The 20146-nt window shown below is 53.2% G+C and overlaps 8 protein-coding genes and 1 non-coding gene across 10 annotated transcripts; 4 read left to right on the top strand and 5 right to left on the bottom strand.

Moving 5' to 3' along the window:
• Positions 1-256: 256 nt before the first annotated feature.
• Positions 257-1537, top strand: HMPREF1120_01119 (elongator complex protein 4; the record flags this gene model as incomplete). Its single annotated transcript, XM_009155129.1, has 2 exons — positions 257-701; positions 813-1537. 2 exons carry the CDS (start codon positions 257-259, stop codon positions 1535-1537), a joined length of 1170 nt encoding a protein of 389 aa, XP_009153377.1.
• A 972-nt stretch (positions 1538-2509) lies between these two features.
• Positions 2510-5471, bottom strand: HMPREF1120_01120 (ribonuclease P subunit P29). Its single transcript, XM_009155130.1, has one exon. It carries the CDS (start codon positions 4917-4919, stop codon positions 4008-4010), a length of 912 nt encoding a protein of 303 aa, XP_009153378.1. The 5' UTR covers positions 4920-5471; the 3' UTR covers positions 2510-4007.
• HMPREF1120_01121 (tRNA-intron endonuclease) lies at positions 2629-3603 on the top strand (the record flags this gene model as incomplete). The annotated part of the gene is made up of 1 exon (XM_009155131.1): positions 2629-3603. One exon carries the CDS (start codon positions 2629-2631, stop codon positions 3601-3603), a length of 975 nt encoding a protein of 324 aa, XP_009153379.1.
• Positions 5472-5805: 334 nt separating the features above from the next.
• Positions 5806-9605, bottom strand: HMPREF1120_01122. Of its 2 annotated transcripts, none has more exons than XM_009155133.1 (2): positions 8989-9605; positions 5806-8632 (listed from the first exon to the last, which is right to left on the bottom strand). In XM_009155133.1, the coding sequence occupies exon 2, from the start codon at positions 8244-8246 to the stop codon at positions 6198-6200; it is 2049 nt and encodes a 682-aa protein (XP_009153381.1). In that variant the 5' UTR covers positions 8247-8632; positions 8989-9605; the 3' UTR covers positions 5806-6197. The 2 variants fall into 2 exon arrangements, with proteins under 2 accessions (XP_009153381.1, XP_009153380.1); XM_009155132.1 differs by having other exon boundaries at positions 5806-8750.
• A 2035-nt stretch (positions 9606-11640) lies between these two features.
• Positions 11641-11712, bottom strand: HMPREF1120_09290. Its single transcript has one exon. It is a non-coding gene; the product is annotated as a tRNA-Thr (tRNA).
• Positions 11713-12204: 492 nt separating this feature from the next.
• On the top strand, positions 12205-13601 carry HMPREF1120_01123 (uncharacterized protein; the record flags this gene model as incomplete). Its single annotated transcript, XM_009155134.1, has 2 exons — positions 12205-12425; positions 12575-13601. The coding sequence occupies 2 exons, from the start codon at positions 12205-12207 to the stop codon at positions 13599-13601; spliced, it is 1248 nt and encodes a 415-aa protein (XP_009153382.1).
• On the bottom strand, positions 12504-15430 carry HMPREF1120_01124 (pantoate-beta-alanine ligase). Its single transcript, XM_009155135.1, has one exon. The coding sequence runs from the start codon at positions 15043-15045 to the stop codon at positions 13870-13872; it is 1176 nt and encodes a 391-aa protein (XP_009153383.1). The 5' UTR covers positions 15046-15430; the 3' UTR covers positions 12504-13869.
• HMPREF1120_01125 (ATP dependent RNA helicase) lies at positions 15407-17902 on the top strand (the record flags this gene model as incomplete). The annotated part of the gene is made up of 1 exon (XM_009155136.1): positions 15407-17902. The coding sequence occupies one exon, from the start codon at positions 15407-15409 to the stop codon at positions 17900-17902; it is 2496 nt and encodes an 831-aa protein (XP_009153384.1).
• Positions 16760-19994, bottom strand: HMPREF1120_01126 (amyloid beta protein binding protein 1). The gene has a single exon (XM_009155137.1). The coding sequence runs from the start codon at positions 19781-19783 to the stop codon at positions 18173-18175; it is 1611 nt and encodes a 536-aa protein (XP_009153385.1). The 5' UTR covers positions 19784-19994; the 3' UTR covers positions 16760-18172.
• Positions 19995-20146: the final 152 nt, after the last annotated feature.

Consider the following 20146-nt stretch of genomic DNA (forward strand, 5'->3'; position numbering starts at 1 on the left):
AAATGGCGACGCAATAGTGGAGGGTTCAGCAATGTTTGGAACTTGAACGTCTTTGCGGCCAGAAAAATAATTCGGCCCGCACCTTCAGGAAGCGCGGGAACAATCTTGCACTCTATGCCCTCCCGGTCTGCCGGATATCGGTACGGTGGATCATAAAAGCATATCTTATACAAATTCCTCAGGACGAAACTTCGCGATTAGACAACAATCAGTGCGGCATGCAGTTCTAGAGCCCTGGTTAGACGCTTCGACGACAATGTCGTTTCGCAAGCGCAATGTAGGCCTCAGCGGCTCTGCGCGGTCGGACGGAACGTCTCAGCCGAACCCCAAGGAGCCAGTGCGCCTCCCGGGAGTACGACCGTCGCCGCTCGACGGGCGACCGACCACATCTACTGGCACAGCGAGCCTTGATGCCTTGCTCGCCGGACACTCTGGCCTCGCGCTTGGCTGCTCGATACTCATCGAGGAGAGCGGAACCACAGACTACGCCGGTGCTCTGCTCCGGTTCTCCGCTGCTGAGGGGCTACTGCAGGGCCATCATGTCCATGTCGTTGGGATGACAGAACACTGGGGACGCGAACTCCCCGGAGCCGGCGGAGAGTCCGAAATGAAAGAAAAGCCGGCCGCGAGCATGGAGAAGATGAAGATTGCTTGGAGATACGAGAGTCTGGGCCAATTCGGCGCCAGCACAAACACAAGAGGTGGGCATCATCGTCCTTGTAGCATAGTTAGAGCCCTAATGTTATTCTGTTTCAATGCTCTTCGACTTTCACGCTCGCCATCATTTCACTAACGTTGTCATTCTCTCACAGAACGCCCACAGGCAATCTCCACCCAGCCAGCGTCAAGCAACGAGCCAGGACAGAACCCGCCAGCGGCGTTTTGCCATACGTTCGATCTTACAAAGAGATTGGTCCACCCAGCATCTTCGAGAATGGACTTCATCCAGCTGGGAATGAACCCAACGCAATCCCCGTTCGCGCCGGTGCTCGAGCACCTGAAGAACTCTCTATCCAAGTCCGCGCCCAATACAGTACACCGGGTGGTCATCCCATCCATGTTGTCTCCAGCTCTCTATCCGCCACACTCCAGCCAGCCACAATGTGTCCTGCAGTTCTTGCACGGATTGCGCGCTATTTTCGCCGCGTATCCGAACCGAGTGACAGCGATCATGTCGCTTCCTCTCTCTCTATACCCTCGGTCGTCTGGACTTGTCCGGTGGATGGAGTTGCTCAACGATGGTGTCTTCGAGCTTGCCCCATTCCCACATTCGGCGGATGGAGACGCACAAGTCTCTCGCGGCCCAGCTGGAACGGCAGAAGAACCGCCCCAGGGACTACTTCAGGTCCATCGGTTGCCCATCTTGCAAGATCGCGGGATTGGGACCGGTACTTCAGAGAACGATTGGACCTTCACTCTAAGCCGGAGGAAGTTCACCATCAAGCCCTTTAATCTTCCACCAATCGAGGGCGACACCGAAGCCCAGCAATCATCAGGCGCTGAGCAGAAGGCGAAGAAATCAGATCTGGAATTCTGAGGCAGACCTCGTCCCCTTAAATACCGTCTCGTCGTCATCGTCAGGATATCTGTCCTGTCGGTTGAGCATAGTCTCCAACTCGATGTGCTCGGACGAGGAGGGCCCAGGATTTGTCATTGTCCGGAAGTACGTCTGATCGTAGGATCCATGGCGAGGATTAATGCTAAATCCAGAGATCCTTGCACGAAATCCCTCCCCTAGACATGACGAAAGGGCCAGAAAGACTGGGCGGCCTGTTAGAAACGCCCAAGATCTGAGAGGTAGATCCATACCTAGAAAGAAGAGAAAGGGCACAAACAGGAGCAACGACAGCAACAAGATGACCCCCATCTGCGCATAGCACTCGGGACAAGCAACAAACTACTGAAAAATGGAGAGTACTGTGATAACCCAAGCCGCAGGGACAAAACAAGCACTCCAATGGTTTGGAATTGCCAGGTAATGTTGGCTGGGACAAGTCGAAAGAGGATGGACGACGTCCCAGAGACGACGGAAAATGACCATCCACTGCGCCGTACAACGACAGCGTTCGGTCTCCGGCGGATCAACACTTCGCTCCGCGCACCACAATTTTGCCAAGCATTGAATAACTGGCATAGAAACTTTTTTGGACTGGATGTTTGCACTCTTCCTCTGAATCCTCTTTCTGCTGCCACGCCTCGAACCATGTAGACTCACATTTCTGCTTGAAGACCGGCTCTTCAAGCTTAGACTCTTTTTCATTCTGCTGTCAGAGCGCCCTCGCGAGGCGCCGGGTGTTTTTCCACCCTGCTGCCCTATTGGCGACGAGTCCCGTGAAGCCTCCATTGGGCTGGGCTCGGCTCTTGTCAGCAATATTCGAATATACACCACCAGTGTAAGGTGAGTTCTACCCAGCCAGTCTTTGTTTGATTGATTCGCATGATTAAACCAATTTTATAATCTGTCAATCCACTGAGCACTCTTCGGAGTTACATGATTGAAGCGAAAAATCGTTGTTGAAATATGATCGAAATCTTGTTTTTCTATATGTTTACGTTCTGGCCTGCTTTGTCCAGCTCATGAACTAATGCGAAAGCCCTGCGCTTGCATAGGCCACACGAGCTTCCACAATGGACGCTTCCGGAGACCTTGGGTTCGACTATGATCCGGATCTTCCTGTGCCCATCTCCCTGGTGGGCGGAAGATATCTGCTTTTCGACGTCAAGATCGCCACTTTTCTTCGACGGCAGCACCGTGTTTGCGGCACAACCATCGGTACTCTTCCCTTGAGTCCGTCGCAGAATCTCTTCCTCGGCGTGCCCGTGGAGGTGATGCCAGAAGAGGCTCAGCTGCTAGTGGAGAAGGGGGTGGCCTTTATTGTCGATGACCCCCGCGCCCATGACGAGGCACTCCGGTCCAACGATCGTGCTCGACGCGCAGCAGATTATTTGGCGAGACTACAGAAGCAGTCGAAGCAGTTCGAGCAAATCCGGGCAGAGGAGAGAGAAGCCTCGCGGAAACGTGCCTTGGAGAAACGCCCACCGCCCAAGAAAATCCCTGTTCAGGCGTCCGCAACAGAGACAGACCAAGTAGCTGATGAAGGGTCTTCCTCGCTGTTTGACTCTGACGAGCGTCGCGAAGCCGTCACATCCACTCGAGTTGAAGGAGGCGACAGCGCTCTTGAGACGACTCAATCTGCCTCAGATGTAAGGGCAAAGGTGACGCCCGAATCCGCCGTGGCCGGCATTTACCACGTCACCCCTGCAACGTCTCGGCTCCTGCTTCCGACACCGCCGTCGACCTCAAAGCTAGGTGTCCAGGACTTACCATCATCCTATCCTCTTTACAGACATCTCCATGAACGAGGGTACTTCATGACCCCTGGCCTACGGTTTGGGTGTCAGTATACCGTGTATCCCGGCGATCCTCTGCGGTTCCATTCCCACTTCCTTGCCGTCGGGACCGAATGGGACGAAGAGATCGATCTTATGGATATCGTTGGTGGCGGGAGACTAGGCACCGGCGTGAAGAAAGGATTCCTGTTGGGCGGAGCAGACCCTAACGGTGGTGTTAGGACATTTAGCGTGGAATGGGCAGCAATGTGACTGATGACAGTGGACTTGTTTTCAAGACCACGACTTTATTCTTCTTTGAGTTGCGCCTTTAGACGGTTTTTAAAAGTGTTGCATCACCAGTTCAATCATTTGAGTCTCTGCTTAGGTTCGTGAATGTCCCAGTATAGCCTCTCGCGGCTACGTTGAGAGCGACCAGGAGTGGCGAGTGCCGTCAACACCACACGTCCTTGGCAGCAAGCGCATTGCGTACATAGAGGTACTGGTGGTGTAGTTTATTATTCTCGTGAGGTTGTGTCATCAAACTGCCGTAATCATTAGGTAGATAAGTAGTCATGATCAAGCCAAAGCACCCGATAGTACCAGCAACTGATCAGCAGTTGTCATCGCAGCCGATCAGTCATCAGTGTGACTGCTCGAAAAGACAGAGCACAAAATCACAAGTAATCCATAGCCTTCCACTTGAATTTCCTATTCGCTCTCTCAGCGGGTCGGAACTCGAACTGATTCCCATGGACCTCAAAGACCAACTTTTGCTGTTGCTGCTGTTGATTCTGTTGCTGCGGTGGTTGCTGCTGCTGCTGTTCCTTTTCTTCTTCACCTTGCTCCAGATCCTCTCCTCTCTGTTCATCCCCAAGTCGAACTTCATATCGAAACACCGTATTCCTCTTCGGCAGCGTCCGGACCTGATTCACCCGCGTAACAACGACAAAGGTATACTTTGTATCTCTGACCACGATCCCACGGGTCCCGACCCTCCCTGGATCCGCACATCTGACGACTTCGACTTCGGCGCCGTGAAAATCCGCACTTGCGAGCAGACTACCGTGGCTATTTGGATTGATTTGTTTGACAGAGGACTGTTGTTGCCTCTTCTGCTGCTGCTGTGGTTGTTGTTGCTGTTGCTGTGGCATCTGTGGCTTCGGCATCAACCCCAACACCTCAAGCATATACGCATTCCACAACCGATTCAAACCCTCATACGTCTCATATGTCACAGCCTCTCGATCCAATTTGTAGACGCCCAGCTCTCGCTTTTCCTTCGCACTGAGCGGTCGAGGCCGTCTCTTGCGCAAGTAGTATTCCTTCTTTCGTAGACGGATATGTCTCCTGAGCGCGCGTTTGTCTTCTGGCGCGGCGGACGCTGATGTTGACGTCGTCGCTAGGAAAAATGGTTTGTTCTTGATTTTGTCTGTGAAGATTCGCGCTGCGGTGTCGGGCGAGTGGGCGCGGTTGAGGAGGGTGTGGGCTGGGTGGGAAGGAGGAGTGCCTGTAGTAGTGGTAGTAGTAGTGTTGGTAGGACCAGCGCCGCCGCCGCCGCGAGGAAAAGGTGATGAAGGGGTGGCCATGACTGTAGAGCTTGGATTTGGACTTGGATTCTGGGGGTGATGCTGCAGTGGTCGGTTGGTAGCTCGGTCGATTGAAAAGGGCTGGGCTGGACTGGCTGTCTCTTGCTCGACTGCAGTGCTTGATAGACTGGCTGGCTGCTCTTCGCCCTCGTCGGTGGTCGGCCGGAGTGCTGGACCGCTGGAATGGACTGAGGAACGCTCTTGACGAGATGGGCCGAAATGGGGGTTCAGTGAACTAGTACACAACGTTGCAAACAGAGCCGAGTATGTAAGAGGCCACAAGAGAGGAGAGGAGATGGGCCGGTCAGTCTACCACAGTAGCACTGCACTACTGGTAACCTGTACTGTACGACTGCCAGGGCCGTTCAAGTCGCGGGCCACGAAATCGGGTCGGCTTAGGTAGAGGCACGTTTACAAGTCATACTCTGCGAAGGAGGCATTACACATGAGACTTCGAAATCGTAATGATGGCAGTAGTATAATTCGTCTGGTGGTGAGGCTGGGTGCGCGAAAGTAGAAATGTGTGACGATGCTGGGGCTTGCTTTTACAGCCTGAATGTCTCGACTGGGTGTTCATCAAAAATAATGTTTAGGCGGGGCGCGGCATCAGGCAAGGCTGAGAAACCCACTTGCAAGCAGCCGACGAGGCTGAACATTTTAGTGCATGTGTCCGGTTATTCAGTCCTACCTCAGCGGCCCTGCCCAAGGTCAGACATGAAACCCGTGAACTGTCACTATGTACCTGCATTGCAGTGTGGTAGGAACTGTATCGTGGCCTTGGACTCTATGGACAACAACGATCGTTGATGACTGTGATGTCGAAAGAAGGGATGAGAAAAGGAATTGTATGGATCGAAAACACCATAGAATATATTTAGTACAAGGAGGAATAGAAATAACTTCAATATATATGTATTACAATCATAGTCGTTAAAGAAATAGCGGTTCTGTACACGACCAAGTCGCCATGTCCTCCCTGATCACGGCCCACATACATATACCTAGGTATGTATCAGTCCTGCTTGTATTCAATTAATGGCTTCAATAAATCGTTCCACAACACTCAGTCAGCTGTACCAGTAGATATGCACAACCATAAAACCACTGCCCACATAGACATACTTTTCATTTCCATCTGCCAGCACCTGACAAGTCAACGCTTGCTACCTTACATTACAAATGTGTACGTCGATGAAAAAAACAACTTCAGCCATATACCATCAACACCTGGAGCGTCGTATATATAAAGTTAGTAGCTCGCAACCATTAATGTCTGCTTCATAATGTCTGCATGCCCGAGTATGCGTACATCTGTGCCGAATTGGACAAACCATGTGCAGCCGCCGGAGGAACATAGTTCCCCTGATAGGGTGGGTTTTGAGCCGAGAAGTCGGCGTTTTTGTACAGAGGGTTGACAATACCACTGGGGTACTTGGTGCGAGGAGGAGTTGAGGTCGGAGGTGCCGATAATCCCGTGGGTGAGTAGTACGTGGATGTCGAGCTGATGCTGTTGTAATCTTGAGGGCCTTCATTCCAACCCCATTTCTCTTTGAGATCGTCATGGATAAACGTAACCCTCCAGCCCGTCTCTTTCTTGATCCTCTCAAAGATCTGTAACACTTCTTCCTGTTCTCGTCGCGACGTCAGATTCTCTCCTGCCACAGCAAGACATCGAATGGATGCCGACGCCACGCCTCGGTCTTTGACATGAGCCACTATCCCACAGACATGCCGGGAATGGTAGATCCTCATCTCCTGCATCTCCTCAGCCGTCTGAGGTTGGACGCTGGCGAGTGGATGAACCATACCCAGCAGTGCCAACGCTGTGTGATAGAACAGTCGTGCGACAATCGTCGTCCTTTTGATGTACCACACCTCGGGAAAAGAGCTTTTCGACGAGGTGGCATAAGCAGGGACATAGGCCATGGGTTGCATCGTGGGCGGAACACAACTGTCCCAGCGCTCGCAAAACTGCTTGAGCCCCAACCACACCTGGTGTCGTTGTTGTAGGCGCATCTGCTCAGCGTGAACACTGCTATCTTGAAAGTGGGCTTGCGCTGTCGACCGGAAGTTGGTGATCTTTGACAATATCCACAGCATTTTATGAGTCCAATGGTCCTCATTGCCGGGGCCGTGCTGCGGGTTCATGGTCATGTCGAGACCCCAGGTGTCCGGATCCCACGCGACGCCCCAATTGAAATGTAGACAGCTGAATAACTCGAGTCCCACATTCAACCAGAAACAGGCAGCTCCTATGCCTGTGGCAGTGGCATCCCAACGACACTCCTTGATGAGCGCGCGTGCACCGGCAATGTGATTCATTCTCTGGAGTGCCTTTTCCGACATGACTTCGTACACGTTGAGAATGGTCGCGGTGGTAGCGCAGAGAACGCTGTCCCTGTTCGGATTCTGTAGGGACTTCAAAAGAAGCTGCGTAGCGCTGTTGTAGTAGTTCAGTGCATGCTCCTCAGGGTAGGCAGAGTTCACCAAAGTCAGATGACGAACTCCACAAGCCAGCAGCGCATACTTCAGCATTGGTTCTCGCAGCGCTTGGAACGGTATGAGGCGGGAGAAATGCTTGTGGGCATCCATCGAATCCATCCACAAACCCACTTCTTCCACGAATACCTGCATGTACAACACTTCATTGCGATCCTCAAGCGGCGAGAGATCCGACCCCTGCACGCTCGGCATCATCGTGGGTTGCCCGTAAGGGATGCTCGTAGAGTGAATGGTATCTGGGAAAGGCGCCATTGCAGCAGTTGCCGACTCGTTGTATTGGTGGCCACTGGCGCTTTGGTACAAGGCCTGGGGTGGTTCCGTATAACTGTTAGTATAAGCTTCAGGGGCAGGAAGCTGTTGATGGGGTATGATCGGAGCAGCGACTGGGCCATAATTGTATTTTAGCGATGGGATGCTCAGCTTCTGCCGCTTAGGTTCCGGCTCAAGTGGGTGGTACTTCTCCAGTCCACCCACGTACTCCGAGGCGATTTCCCGCGAGTCATCTTGGAAAGTGACTTTCCAGTCATGCGTCCGGGGCAGCAAATGGGGCGGTCTTCCACATTGGATGTCGATAAAATTGAGACGAATACCACGCTTGCATTTCCGGTTGGACCGCTTGCAGTTCTGACAGGTCGGCAATCCTTCGTCGCACTTGAGGTGTCTTTCTCGGCAGGTCAGGCAACCAGTCCTGACTCGTTTCGGCTTGGGCGCGGCAACAGTGTCGGGCTTATTCTGAGTGGGAGTGTCCGTCTCTGTCATCGACACCGGACTGCGTTGGGCAGTTTGCGACGTGGGTGTCGACTTTTTGGACTCGTCCCCAGTCATCCAAGACTGGTCAGTGCCCGTGGCATCTGCCGCTGCGTAGGGTGGAGTCAGAGGCTTGGGTGTGTGGTGTGGCCGAGTAGCGGTATTAGATGGGCCTTGAGCTGTCTGAGTGTGCAACCGGAGGGAATCACGGTTCTGAGAATAGCTGGATGCAAAGGCAGGCGTTGGATGGTTGTTAAAATGAGCGAAGGCCAGAGGGGGCAGATATGATGGCGGGAAATTATGCGCCAGTTTGATGTCTCACGAGGGTGTCATGGCGAGACGCCCTTGAATCGACGGGCCACAGTTTTGACGACGGAGTAGTGTGGAGTGATACAGCTGGTAGTAATGCAATGAACTCGATCCGGAGTTCAGGGTTTGAATCCTGCCAGCGGTTGTCTCTCGTCCTGCTGGATTTAGTATATGCACAATGACAGGCATGGAACAAGATAATTCTCGAAGAACGAGGGATTGGTCTGGCAACGGAGCAAGGAAGAAGCCGACAAACAAGAATATGCTGCGAGTCTGTGAATCTCAGCTGTAAGGCTTGGAAAACTTTCTCTTGACAGCACTCGGTGTCCAAGCTCCTGGGGCAGTCCTCGAACGGGAGCAGCTCCAACTCGCCGCGTGGCACATATCGGCCGTGGACAGACAGCCTTGTGGACCGGTGACGAGATATGACGGATATAAAGAAGGTCTCCATGTTTCAAGAAAAAGCAGACTGGGGCAGGTTGTTTGGGTATAGTAGAACATTCTTACATACCTTTTCTGTTTGACCAGGAACTTGGGCAGGATCAATAGAAGCACCGGGCGACAAGGCTGGCAAAGAAAATGTACAAGGAAACAGCCCCGTACTTAGGTTTGTTCATTTGTCGAAGGTTGTGGGAAGGGAAAGTCGAGTCGGGCAGGACACGGGGAATAAATGAATGATCGAAAGAAAAGGCGAGGTCGTGGACAAGGCCCAGGCGTCAAGGGGGGTCGAACTTGAAGATGGCTCCGCCGGTCGATCGCTCGTCCAGATGGAAGAGTGAAGATGGAGCATTTTAAGGTGTGGCTGTCAGAAGGTCCAGATAGTACAGCATGATGGATCAGCTCCCCGAGATCATGTCAAACTTGAAGCCTGCCATGCACAGCTGGAACTGTTTGAAAGGGAAGGGTTCCCGGATGGCGGCTGGCCAAAACAGCGAAAGATGCAAGGCTAGTCCAGAGTCGTTCGAGGTGTTAGGCCTGGCACGACAGTTTTCGGAGTCGACGAGGCGGCGGCGTCGAAGCCATTGGTTTGCGCTGACCAGGGCCTTAGCCGGGAGCCCAGGGAGCCTTCCAGGCGCTGGGCAGACCGAGATTGTAAGGTGCAGGCCGGCATGTTAGGGCTCCGGAGGCACCTCTTCCACTTGGCCGGGGCGCCCTGCAGCAGTCACCACGAACCTAAACCATCGTAGCCCCGGGAAGCCCGTTCACTAGCCGAGAGAACACGGCTAGATTTCCCTCTGGGCGCCAGTAGGCTCCTTAGGCGTTGTGGCGCGGCGCAGCCAGCACGACTTTCGGTATAGCCAAGTTTGCTGCTTAAGCCACAGTTTACGCTGGACGAAGGCCAAGCTGCACCTAGCAGTCACTGCCGCCTTCCCTCAGCTACCAGGTACCACGCCTAAGGTGCATGCTGAGCACTTATTCTTACAACTGCTTCAAGTTCTAACAAACTATCAAGTAACTCTATCATTGCCCGCAATCATAGTTCTTCATACGATAACCAAGTGCAGATTGTATTATTGTCGATGCGCAGGTTAATACGTGAACCTGTGTACCAGGTGCTGATAACATCGTGCCCAGCATCTGTTTATTCGTCTATTCTTGTTCGGCGTCTGCCAACTCGCTTGTTTCGGGTCTAGGTTGCCCATGATTTGTATTTCTCCCCCTGCACGATTGGCGCCAGACCCATCGCTGGCACGTCAGCCACTCGCCAAAAGATCCCTGCTCCGATGACCTTGACGTCGTCGACGCCGATGCACGAAATGGAAATACTGGAGATCCAGCCAGTTCCAGCTCCCCATCGAGTCTGCGCCTGGCTATCGCTGCCCATCGACGTTCAGCAACTTCTCAACGGCTCCTGTTTTCGTCGGCACTTCCGTCATTGCGTCGCTGCTTTGGGGTGCCTGCAGCTCTAAGGTTTGTTCATGTCATTCATGTCGTGCCTTGCATCATCTCATTCGGCTGCTGTTCTGTTCGCTTCCATCACATGTACGGTATGTGCATGTGTGGTTAATATCGCGTACTAGTAGTAGCGAGGAGGATAAAGGCCCTCCATGTCTCGTGTCGCTCCTCGCTTCCGAGAGTGAGGGTCGACCGGCATCTGCAGATCCCTCTTCCGAATCCAAAAATCTCCCGCGTCACTCGACGTATTATCCTTTCAAGCGACCAAAAGGACAGGAAGATCTCTTACGAGCCATTCGGCCTCGGTTCAAACTCTCCTCGAGTGCTGTAAGTGGCTTGTCCCGTCAAACTGTTTTGTCAATGGAGTGTTTGCATCTTCCTTTCTGGGCAACTCTACCGACCAGGACCCCTGTCATCGGTGTCGCCGAACAGACATCCTGGCAGTCGAACGGTCTGGCCCGATCTTTTCTGCTGGCCTCCTGCTCCTATTTGGATCTGAACAGTTCCAACGCTTATATTCCACGTGGTATGATGCCAAATCATAGTAGTACATCCCCATCAACTTGTCATGCAAGTGATGTGGCTGAGGTTCCCAGACTGCTGGCGCCAGATCCGGGGCGATCCTGAAGCGTTGCAGTCGTTGGGGCACAGGGAGTCCCGACTTGGCTTACACTGGGGAGATAAGCTGCGCAACTTGATGCCATTTCTACACTACCGCCTGTGTAAGTGCCATTATTGGTCTGTCAAGCAGACATCACATGCCCCCAATCGGGATGCCATCTTGTGCCTCTACTCGGAAATTCTGCCGACGCAAAGAGAGATCGAGGTGTCGAGATACGTCTTATGGGCCTTCTTCCTGGCTCAATTGACACCCACGAAACCTGGACACCTGGGGTTGGACGACGTAGCCTTAGCTCTGGTATAGGGAATCCAACAACATCACCCAGATGACTTGGCATCACCACATGTACATATTCAAGGGCAAGGAGCATTAGAATGCCTGTATTATTGTAAGGCACCTGTTGGATGTACCAGTACTGTACGATCGATGTGCAGTGCTGATTCCGCGTAAGGCTGGCACACAGGCGGATATGCCAAAGCCATTCACAACTGGAAGCATTAAAAGCACATAAACTATTGAATCTCAGAGACACTGCATGCTCGCCGATGTTTCAAAGAACAAAAAATTATACATAGACTTTACTGCCGTTGTAGATGCCAGAATTAGTTGGCCATTCCGTGAATTTTATAAAAATGCAAAAAAGGCTGCCCGCTGGAGGATTCGAACCTCCGATCTTCTCATTACGAGTGAGACGCCTTACCCCTGGGCCAAGCGGGCGGTTTCGCATGCTTGAGTCGGCATGTCGGGATGGTATATTCCGATAATATTTTTATGAACTCAAATGAAGGCACTTTATTTTCGAACTAACTTTAGGCTATGTCTTAGGCGGCCGACAGCCTCCATACTTCTTCCCCGATCGATTTTGAAGATATCGTAGGTGTTCACTCAAGAGTTCAATAGGAATCATATCTCAGAGTATTCTACCATCTACTCTACTGGATATTGTGAACATGTCAACACCTTAACTAACATACCTGATGCGACGGCATGGAAATATTTATTCATGTTGTGGCAGGGTTTCTTGATTAATACTGTTTTTGCCTGCGCATGATTTGACTGTATCATGCATGCCCATACACGCCACTTGATGCCTCGAGCAAGAAGTCAAGCTGGATGATCCGATCTCAAGGTTGAACATTCAAGGGAGGCGAGCATAGCCACTCACTACTACTGCTGCTGCTGCGGCTACCACGCAATCCGATCCAATCCATGGACCAACGTCCAGCAGTGCCAACTTACATTCTGCGCGGCCACGAGGCCGCCATCCACGCTCTACATTTCTACGGCAACAACGCCTACTTGGTCTCCGGCGACAGTGATGGCTGGTTGGTCATCTGGAGTTTGACGACGAAGAGGCCCCTCGCGGTCTGGAAGGGTCATGATGCTGGAGTCATGGCCATCCATCACTGGACTGACGAGAGATTGATCAGGTAAGAAACAAGAACTCGTCTCATTCCATCAATATAACCCTGCGTCCGGTTGAAATCCGCAAAAGGACTGGATGTCCTGGACGCCGTTGCATTACAGTGGAAAGTGTCTTTAACGGTTCTAATTTGTTCACTGAGGAACCTCCTTACAGCCACGGAAGAGACCACAAGCTACGAGTCTGGCAGGTCCGCTCAGAAGACCTCAATAGACTCAGTCAGAGACTACCCGCCGAGCAAGCATCCGCCGATACCAGTACCCAAGCACAACCATGGCTATTACACTCGCTGTCGGTCAACGCGCTGAACTTCTGCGCCTTTTCCATGTGTGACGAAGAAGAAGATCCCCATCAGCAGAGGCAGCGGCAGAACAGCAGCGCACCAACACCGCAATTAATTGCGTCGCCCAACGGGCTGGATTCAGGCGGAATCGACATTTTCCAACTCCCTTCCGAAAAGCGAATATCTCAAATCTACTCACAAACGGACTGCACCACCGGTATGGTGATGGCAGTGTCGTTGTTCCATGCCAGGCAAAATTCAGAAACACTAGTTTTGGTGTCCGGGTACGAAGATGGACGGGTGATGGTTCATTCGTATCATGGGAGACTATCGGCTGATGGCCAGAATCAGAGTCGGAGTCACTGGCAGCTGCGAGCGGTCAGTAAGCCGCATTCTCAGCCGGTCCTCTCACTGGGCGTGCTGCCGTCGAGAGACTACTTCTTTACTTCTGGGGCAGATGCCATGATCGCCAAGTTCTCCCTCGCGCTCAGCGACAGGAAAGAGGAGGGCGATTTACAGCCGGAGAAGCTTGTAAACACCAAACATGCCGGCCAGCAAGGCTTGAGTGTGCGATCGGACGGTAAGATTTTTGCCACGGCTGGTTGGGATGCCCGGGTCCGGGTGTACTCGTCCCGCACACTGAAAGAACTGGCTGTCTTGAAATGGCACAAGGTGGGATGTTACGCTACGGCTTTTGCGAATATCCTGCCTGACGAGACCACCGGCGTGATAGAGTCGAACTCTGACCATGAAGCCTCGCCTGGTACGTCGCATGCAGTCACGTCGTCTGTTAGTGCCCTTGACATGATCAAGAGGCAGCGAGAAGAAAAAGCCCGCATGACCCACTGGCTGGCAGCTGGCGGCAAAGACGGGAAAATATCTTTATGGGACATATACTAGTCCACGAAATAGACACACATGAGACAGACATTATCTGGGACTTCCTGACAGTCCATCCAATCCGTGCATGTCCGGCCTGGCAGTGATATCCTTCAGCTTCACGCCGGGCGTTTTTTGCGCTTGTGGCAATTGATTCCCATGTTTTCATGTAATCCTGTTTGATCCTCAACATGTATATCCTGCCATCGCTCGGGCCAGTTTGAAAATTAGGCCCTTCTACGAGACCTGCCTGTTTCTCGGGTAGTCACAGTAGGCAGGTTAGTTTATATCATGAACCACTCTGCTGTGGCTCAAGAATGACATTGTCAATCAGCCTCACGGTGCGCTGGTTCGTTTCCTCGTCGTTCTTCGGAGAGTCGACCGGCCATACGAAGATCGCAGCGCTGAGGATTGCTCCACGAGTCGGGTCGACCTTCTGGGAATCCTTGATCATTTTCATGTCATCCGGATCGCTCAGTGCAATGTAGTCGATTTCGATGCGCGCACTTCCACCCAGCTTGCCATCTTGTCTCTTCGCCAATGCTTCTCTGCTGAACACATCGTATGCCGCTTGTCTAATGTTCTTCCCCAGCCGCTCACCCGAGTTATATAGATCTCGAGCAGCAAACAGAGCTCTGGACAGTACCACGGCATCCTTCCTCCGCCTCTCACCGAGGTAGACGTTGCGGCTACTCATGGCCAGACCGTCCGGCTCCCTGATTGTAGGAATGACGCGCACTTCAGTCGGGATGTGGAAATCCTTGACCATGCGCTTGATCACAAGACATTGCTGGATGTCCTTCTGTCCAAAGTATACTCGATCCGGTTGGACAATGTTGAACAGCTTCATGCACACTGTTGCGACTCCACGGAAGAAGATTGGCCGCGAAGCCCCTTCGAGTTGCGACCCCAATGGCGTGATGGTGACAAAAGACCCGTCGCCCGCAATGTCCGACGTGGGTGGTAACGTAGGGTACATGACCTTGACGGTAGGGGCAAAGACGCCGCGGATGATTGAGTCCTTGTTGCGCCCTGACGACGAAGCGGCGTGTTCCTCTTGTACTTGCTTCAGCTTCTGCATGTCCTCCTCCCAGGTCCGAGGATAGGCGTCCAGGTCTTCATGCGCAGCAAACTGGGTTGGATTGACAAATATGGAGACGAACACGTCGTTGTTCTCCTCGAGGGCGTGTCTGATCAACGACAAATGTCCCTCATGTAATGCTCCCATGGTTGCAACGAAGCCCACCTCTTTCCCTTCTCGTAGCAGTTTCCGCCGCACCTCGCGCAGCGGAGGAACATCGCGAAAGACCGGGAAGGGTGTTGAAGGATTACTCGTGTTAGAGGAACATCGTGGTGGCTCCCAAAAGGGTCTGTATATTGCCCGCGGCGAGACAAGGGCAGGTCGGTGGCATACAAGGCCCCCTAAACTCCGAAAGCGGTTTGTTCTCGGGGCGATTCTCTCCATGGTAAGGGTGCTCGTAAGCTGAAGGTTCTTGAGGCGGCTTGAGGATTTTTCGACACAAGGAACAGCTGCTTCATCTTGAGCCCCGTGAGCGCAAACAAACTTTTTCACGGGCACTCATAAGCATTCATGATGGAAACTGCAGCGTGGTGTTGAGAAGAGGCTGGAGCTGGAATCACTTACAGTATGTTGTGCCTTGTTGGGCGGGCGGGAGGCCACCAATCGGAGTCGCAGTGTCTCTGTCTCTCCGCATTCTTCAACGTCGCTCTAAAAAAGTTTCGAGAGCCTCGCATCTTTTTTCCCTCCACCAGCCTCATCACCCGAGTCAAACCTCGGCTTTCTTTATACAGCCGTCCTGCCCACCATGGCAGACGATGGCATGTTTCTGAACTTTGCTGTGGATGCCGACCTCAACACCAGCGCGCAGAAGTTCAAAGGTGGATCATGGAGAGACCGGCTCAAGGCGAAAAGGTCCGCCCACCGAGTCCGATCGGGGAGACCAGGCGACGCAAACAGTGTTCCGATCAGCCAACGGCGTCCGAACGATCATTCTGCGCATTTGACCGAATTTCCAGATGGCCGGCCGGCCAAGAGGAGACGTGAGAACGGGTATGCGCCTAATCATACGGACGGAGAAGGCAATGCGCAGAGACGCAGTGAGCAGAAGCCTACGGGCCCTCGCGAAGTGATTTCCTCTTTGTTTACCTACAATCCCAAGCCCTCAACCGCTGTGGGGGAATCCAAGGACGTACAGGAAGAAGAGAAGCCAACCGCTCCCTCCAATGCTCCTCTGGTCGACGGCATCGACACTTTCACCTCCCTCGGCCTTTCGCCCACGCTTTCCGCCCACCTCTTGACCAAAATGAACCTGAAGAACCCCACGGCGATCCAGAAGGCGGCGGTCTCGCAGATGTTGAAAGAAGACAATGATGCATTTATACAGTCCGAGACGGGATCCGGGAAAACACTCGCATATCTCCTGCCAATAGTCCAAAGAATAATCACAATGTCGGAGCAGCGGAAGATTCAACAGGCCACGGCCCACGACGCATCGCTGCACCGTGACTCCGGGCTATTCGCCATTATACTCGCGCCGACACGAGAATTATGCAAACAAATATCGGTGGTCCTTGAGCGCTTGCTAGGTTGTGCGCGGTACATTGTCGCTGGAACAGTGATTGGCGGGGAGAAGAAAAAGTCCGAAAAGGCACGACTACGTAAGGGCCTGAACATTTTGGTTGCAACTCCTGGCCGGCTTGTCGATCACCTCGAGAACACCAAGGCTCTCGATGTCAGCAATGTTCGGTACCTCGTCCTCGACGAGGGCGATCGGTTAATGGATCTCGGGTTTGAAGAGGACATTACCAAGATCGTCAAGACTCTGGACCAGAAGAAGAGGAAGAGCAGCAGGCCTGGTCTTCCTGAAAACCGAATGACCGTGCTCTGTTCCGCAACGCTGAAGATGAACGTCCAGAAGCTGGGTGAGATCAGTCTCAAGGATGCCGTCCTGATCAAAGGCGACCCAGGCAGCACCGACGACCAAGGGACAAACGGCACCACCCCTGACGGGCCCGACTCGGCCTTCCTCGCTCCAGCACAACTAAAACAGACCTACGTGGTTGTCGCGGCCAAGCTGCGACTGGTGACGCTGACGGCGTTGCTGAAGCGGACATTTGCACGCAAGGGGTCGGTCATGAAAGCCATTGTCTTTGTCTCGTGCGCGGACTCGGTCGAGTTCCACCACAAGGTGTTTACAAGAGCCTCGGAAAATGAAAAAGTGGACGATTCGAAAGCGACATCTACTACAACCGCAACCAAAACTGAGGCTGATGGAGAAGCCTCATCCTCTGATTCTGCCGAAGCAGACACTAAAGACGCTAAAAAACGCTCGACATCGACCACCACCACTACTGCCACGACACCCGATTCATCAGACTCAATATCGCCCTCCCCAATCCTCTCATCTCCCAACAACAACGTCACGCTCTACAAACTGCACGGCTCACTCCCCCAAGCGACCCGGACAAACATAGTCAAGCACTTCGAGCAGACGACGGCGCCATCACTCCTGATCGCCACGGACGTGGCATCGCGCGGACTCGACCTGCCTAATCTCGACCTAGTGATCGAGTACGACCCGGCATTCAGCTCCGACGACCACCTTCACCGAATTGGACGCACGGCACGCTTGGGCCGCGACGGACGCGCCATCATCTTCTTGTTGCCGGGCAAAGAGGAAGGCTACGTCGACGTCCTGAAGAGCTCGTACAAGCGATCCTCGTCCTCGGAAAACGCCACCGACACCTCTCGCAACGTCACGGCATCGACGGCCGACGAGGTTCTCAAGAAGGGCTTCTCGCCTCTGACGGGCGTGGTTGCGACCAAAACCAGCAAAGCTGGTCAAGACTGGGAAGCCCGCGCCACCGAGTTCCAACTCGACGTTGAGCGCTGGGTCCTGTCTAGTCCGGCGCACAAAGAACTGGCCAAGCGTGCCTTTCAGAGCCATGTCCGCGCCTACGCCACCCATGTCGGCGCCGAGCGGAAATGGTTCGATATCAAAGATTTGCATCTCGGCCATTTGGCTAAGGCTTTTGGGCTGCGTGACCCCCCTGGCCGGGTCAATGTTGTTGGTCAGAGAGGTGGTGGCGGTAGTGGTGGTCGTAGAGCTGTTAGTGGTAGTACATCGCAACAAGCCCGAACCAAAGGAGACTCGGGCACTGCTGCTACTGGCGGGAAACGTGATGCTGACTTGGATGACACGGGTGACGCGGACGAGGCGGCCAGGAAAATGCGCGAGAAGATCCGCAAGAACAAGTTGATGGTGTTGGGAGGTGGTGCTGACGAATTCAATATCGCTTGATTTGACAAAGGGAAGGGATACAATGCAAATCACTCATGCTCCACGGCTCCATCAGATACGCCTGCCCACACAAGATATCAAGAATTAAATGGCAGTTTTATGTCCATAATGTAATGCTTTCCGCTTCTCTGCTCCCCGATCTGCTATGGCTAACATGACTTTTTGATTCATCTCATTCGTGCGATGCCCATTGCGCGCCCAACTTGCGGTCAGTCAAGAAGGAGTAACGCCCCCTCGTGGTACACCAAATGCTCCTTTCGTAGTCACTTTCTAGATTTTGAACACACCGCTTTTGCTCCTGATGCCGTCAAACACGCATGTTCCGGCAACGGGAACATACTGCCTGGTCAACAGCTTGATCGACTCCTGCGCCACCATGCCCCCGATCACGCTGGAGATATTGTGCAGCTCGCCACCTGCAACTCGCTCGACCTCTGCAATTGCCTTGGACAAATTCTCCTGTACTTCAGGATCCGAAGATAGCGCCGTCACATCTATTTGGTAAGAGGGAGTCGCCTTTGCGTTGAGTGCCACGAATACAGGAAGGAGAGCTTCCCAGTCGTTCTCGATCAGAGAGGCCAGACGAGAAACTGTTTTGGGGTCACTCATGGCAAGCCTGAGCGACGGGAACGGATCATTGTTGGTATTCGTCAAAACGCGGACGTGAGAGGCATTCTTACAGAAGGCTTCGATTTCGGTTTCAGGGACGGGTGTGGCTCGTCCTAGCGACTTCTCCGTCTGACGAACCAGTTGAATCACTTCGGCTACATCGGCTCGTGCCTTTGCCTTGTAGATGCCCTGTAGCTTGATGTATTCTGCACTGGTGGCCTTCATGTCCGGCAAGGACCCTGGCAGAGGGAGTACGCCGTGCGAGTCGTAAAAGGACGTGACGGCGTTTGCGACGACCCAGAAGTTGGCCGAGCCGGCCGTCAGATTGGTGCAGGACGGCATACTCATCATTTCTCTGCAGCCGCTGCCAATAGGAGGCGGAGCGATCGACTTCAAGACGGCCGCACACGCTTCGTCGAAGTTCTCCTCGCCGCCTTCGGCGTTGTCGGTCCTTGCTCCCGAACGCACCAGGTCGCGGAATTCGGTCTTTTCCTTGAAATTTGAGGGGACGTTGCCGTTGTGGCTGGCCTTCCACTGCCTTAAATAATATAACAAGAGCAGAATGTAAGGGATGTGGCCGTGGTCGTGATCTGACATGGATGTGAGATCGCCCAGCGAGTCCACGGCAGCTTCTAGTTCAGGCCAGGGTGCAAGCAAGCGGAGGTCTTGCGTGCTCTCGGGGTCGGGATGAGTGTCGACTATGGGGAATTCGGTAGGGAGTTGGATGGAGAAAGCCGCATAGAAGCCGGCGGACTGTACGTAAATTGCTGGTATTGAGTTCTGCAGCGCATACTGGCATATCCGCTGAAGAATCTCTGATGATATGGGACCGCAAACAATAATGAGGTTATATGGCTTCAAAGACCCTTCGACCGGCAACCACTCTGCTAGAGGGACGGTGATGGCGTGCCCGGTCACATCCGGATTCAACTCTGATAGAAGCCGCCGTGTCTCCTCTGCTCTTGATTTGTGAAGGCCGTCAGACTCCAGAAAGAAATTGACGCCCAAGTCTTGCGGTGTAACTTGTGCAGAGTCGGCAATCGTAAAGCTCCCAACGCTAGGAAGGATCAAGTTCTTCAAGGCTTCAACGCCCGCAACACTGCTGTTTGAGCCGTGGTTCTCGTCACCGACGACTAAGAGCACATGGGACTCTTCCAGCGCCCGCTGCCCCGATGCTGCCCATAGCCGCAACTGCCTGTCGTATTTCCTCTCTTTGGCCGTTGGGGCTTGTAGAGGTGGCGGAGTGACTTCTCTGGGCGCGATCTCGGCCATGATTGGAGTCTGAAGGGTGTGTGGTCGCGACGAAGGAGCAGGAGGGAGATGGGGAGTCTGGTGTATGAGCAGAGCGGACTTCGAGCATTCCAGAGTCTCTTTTACAGGGATTGCCTACCAATGCATTACTGGAGATGTCGCCGTCGTCTGAGGCAGCATGACCATCGTTGTAGTGTTGACACAGCAGTGAAGTATACGACTACCGTCGCTGTCCTAATACTACTAGAATTTGTCAGGAAAGGAAGGTTGAGCGGTCGACGTCATTCTGGATTTGCGCATTTTGTCCCGCTATCTGCATGCTAAGAATTGCGATCCCAGCGGGATGAAAAAAAGAGGCTCAATTCACTCCTCAACCATTGAAGC

This window comes from Exophiala dermatitidis, assembly GCF_000230625.1.
Source record: "Exophiala dermatitidis NIH/UT8656 unplaced genomic scaffold supercont1.1, whole genome shotgun sequence".
Taxonomy (NCBI): Eukaryota; Fungi; Ascomycota; class Eurotiomycetes; order Chaetothyriales; family Herpotrichiellaceae; genus Exophiala; species Exophiala dermatitidis.

Bases quoted from the DNA above. Each gene is read 5' to 3' on its own strand.
- HMPREF1120_01120 (XM_009155130.1), bottom strand. From the start codon at position 4,919: ATGGCCACCCCTTCATCACCTTTTCCTCGCGGCGGCGGCGGCGCTGGT.
- HMPREF1120_01122 (XM_009155133.1), bottom strand. From the start codon at position 8,246: ATGACTGGGGACGAGTCCAAAAAGTCGACACCCACGTCGCAAACTGCC.
- HMPREF1120_01124 (XM_009155135.1), bottom strand. From the start codon at position 15,045: ATGGAGAGAATCGCCCCGAGAACAAACCGCTTTCGGAGTTTAGGGGGC.
- HMPREF1120_01126 (XM_009155137.1), bottom strand. From the start codon at position 19,783: ATGGCCGAGATCGCGCCCAGAGAAGTCACTCCGCCACCTCTACAAGCC.